This window comes from Pyrgilauda ruficollis, unplaced genomic scaffold, assembly GCF_017590135.1.
Source record: "Pyrgilauda ruficollis isolate IOZ18807 unplaced genomic scaffold, ASM1759013v1 scaffold1554, whole genome shotgun sequence".
Classification (NCBI taxonomy): Eukaryota; Metazoa; Chordata; class Aves; order Passeriformes; family Passeridae; genus Pyrgilauda; species Pyrgilauda ruficollis.
Genome location: NW_024514255.1, coordinates 8481 through 11151, shown reverse-complemented (window position 1 = coordinate 11151; position 2671 = coordinate 8481). Strand labels below are relative to the sequence as shown.

The 2671-nt window shown below is 69.7% G+C and overlaps 1 protein-coding gene across 1 annotated transcript in view; it reads left to right on the top strand.

The window, feature by feature from the left end:
- Positions 1-251: 251 nt before the first annotated feature.
- Positions 252-2671, top strand: part of LOC121350477 (helicase swr1-like) — a gene marked incomplete at its 3' end in the record, with an annotated part of 9005 nt that continues 6585 nt past the window's right edge. The window contains exon 1 of the mRNA XM_041461845.1: positions 252-489. Within this exon, the coding sequence (XP_041317779.1) occupies positions 252-489 (238 nt within the window). The remainder of the gene's footprint in view (positions 490-2671) is intronic.

Genomic DNA, 2671 nt, shown 5'->3' with positions numbered 1-2671 from the left:
AGCAATCCCAGTGTCCCCAATGTCCCCGTGGATTAATCCAAGTCTCCTCATGGGGGGATCCAGGACCTTTGGGCCGTTCCACATCCCCAGAGGGGTGACCCCAGCCCCCCCGAGCGGTGTCCCCAAGGTGCCACCACCCCATCCCAGTGTCCCCAATGTCCCCTCGGGCCAGTCCAAGTCTCCTCGGGGGGGATCCAGGAGCTTTGGGCCGTTCCACATCCCCAGAGGGGTGACCCCAGCCCCCCCGAGCGATGTCCCCAAGGTGCCACCACGCCCCTTTTGTTGTCCCCAACAGGTTCCTGGTGGCCGTGCCGGCGGTGGCCTCGCGGGGGGTGTCCCTGCACAGCGGGCGCCCCCCGCCCTGGGCGCAGCGGCAGCGGCAGCGCCTGGAGCAGCACCTGAGGGAGGAGCTGCGGGCACGGGGGGCACACCTGGCACAGGGGCTGCACACGCACTTCCCCGACCCCCGGCTGGTGCAGTACGACTGCGGTACGGGGACACCGGGGGGACTGGGGACACCGGGGGGACATTGGGGGGATCGGGGACATTGGGGGGATCAGGGACATCGGGGACATTTGGGACATCATTAGGGATTGGGGACAGCGGGGACACTGGGGACACCGGGGACACCGGGGGGACTGGGGACACCGGGGACACCGGGGGGACTGGGGACACCGGGGACACCGGGGGGACTGGGGACACCGGGGACACCGGGGGGACTGGGGACACCGGGGACACCGGGGGGACTGGGGACACCGGGGACACCGGGGGGACTGGGGACACCGGGGACACCGGGGGGACTGGGGACACCGGGGACACCGGGGGGACTGGGGACACCGGGGACACCGGGGGGACTGGGGACACCGGGGACACCGGGGGGACTGGGGACACCGGGGACACCGGGGGGACTGGGGACACCGGGGACACCGGGGGGACTGGGGACACCGGGGACACCGGGGGGACTGGGGACACCGGGGACACCGGGGGGACTGGGGACACCGGGGACACCGGGGGGACTGGGGACACCGGGGACACCGGGGGGACTGGGGACACCGGGGACACCGGGGGGACTGGGGACACCGGGGACACCGGGGGGACTGGGGACACCGGGGACACCGGGGGGACTGGGGACACCGGGGACACCGGGGGGACTGGGGACACCGGGGACACCGGGGGGACTGGGGACACCGGGGACACCGGGGGGACTGGGGACACCGGGGACACCGGGGGGACTGGGGACACCGGGGACACCGGGGGGACTGGGGACACCGGGGACACCGGGGGGACTGGGGACACCGGGGACACCGGGGGGACTGGGGACACCGGGGACACCGGGGGGACTGGGGACACCGGGGACACCGGGGGGACTGGGGACACCGGGGACACCGGGGGGACTGGGGACACCGGGGACACCGGGGGGACTGGGGACACCGGGGACACCGGGGGGACTGGGGACACCGGGGACACCGGGGGGACTGGGGACACCGGGGACACCGGGGGGACTGGGGACACCGGGGACACCGGGGGGACTGGGGACACCGGGGACACCGGGGGGACTGGGGACACCGGGGACACCGGGGGGACTGGGGACACCGGGGACACCGGGGGGACTGGGGACACCGGGGACACCGGGGGGACTGGGGACACCGGGGACACCGGGGGGACTGGGGACACCGGGGACACCGGGGGGACTGGGGACACCGGGGACACCGGGGGGACTGGGGACACCGGGGACACCGGGGGGACTGGGGACACCGGGGACACCGGGGGGACTGGGGACATCATCAGGGACTGGGGACATTGAGGGGATCAGGGACATCGGGGACATTTGGGACATCATGAGGGATTGGGGACGTGGGGGACACTGGGGGGGGTTGGAGACATTGGGGACACTGGGGGGGATTGGGGACACTGGGGATATCAAGGACATTGGGGACATCATCAGGGATCGGGGACATCAGGGACACTGGGGTTGTTTTGGGTCTGGGGGTCACAGGAGCGCAGGAGGAGTCAGGGGGACATTGGAGACTTTGGGGACATTGGGGGCATTGAGGGGATTAGGGACATTGGGGACATCATCAGGGATTGGGGACATCGGGGAAGTCAGGGGGACATTGGAGACTCTGGGGACATTGAGGGGATCAGGGACATCGGGGACATCATCAGGGACATCGGGGACATTGGGGGGTTGTTGACACTGGGGACACTGGGGACATCATCGGGGATTGGGGATGTTGGGGACACTGGGGTTGTTTTGGGTCTGGGGGTCACAGGAGGAGTCAGGGGGACATTGGAGGCTTTGGGGGTCTTGGGGACACCGGGGACATTGGGGGGATCAGGGACACTGGGGACATTTTGGGTCTGGGGGTCACAGGAGGGGTCAGGGGCACATTTGGGGACATTGGGGACAGGGGGTGCTGAAGGGACCCCACACCCAATTCTGCAACCCTCACCTGTCCCTCACCTGTCTCACACCTGTCCCTCACCTGTCTCACACCTGTCCCTCACCTGTCCCTCGCCTGTCCCTCGCCTGTCACACCTGTCTCACCTGTGTCTCACCTGTCCCCTCCTGTCCCCACCTGTCTGTATCTCAGTTTTATCTCACCTGTCTCACCTGTCCCTGCTGCCATCTCAGTGTCACCTGCTGCCCTCCCTGTCCCTCACCTGTCCC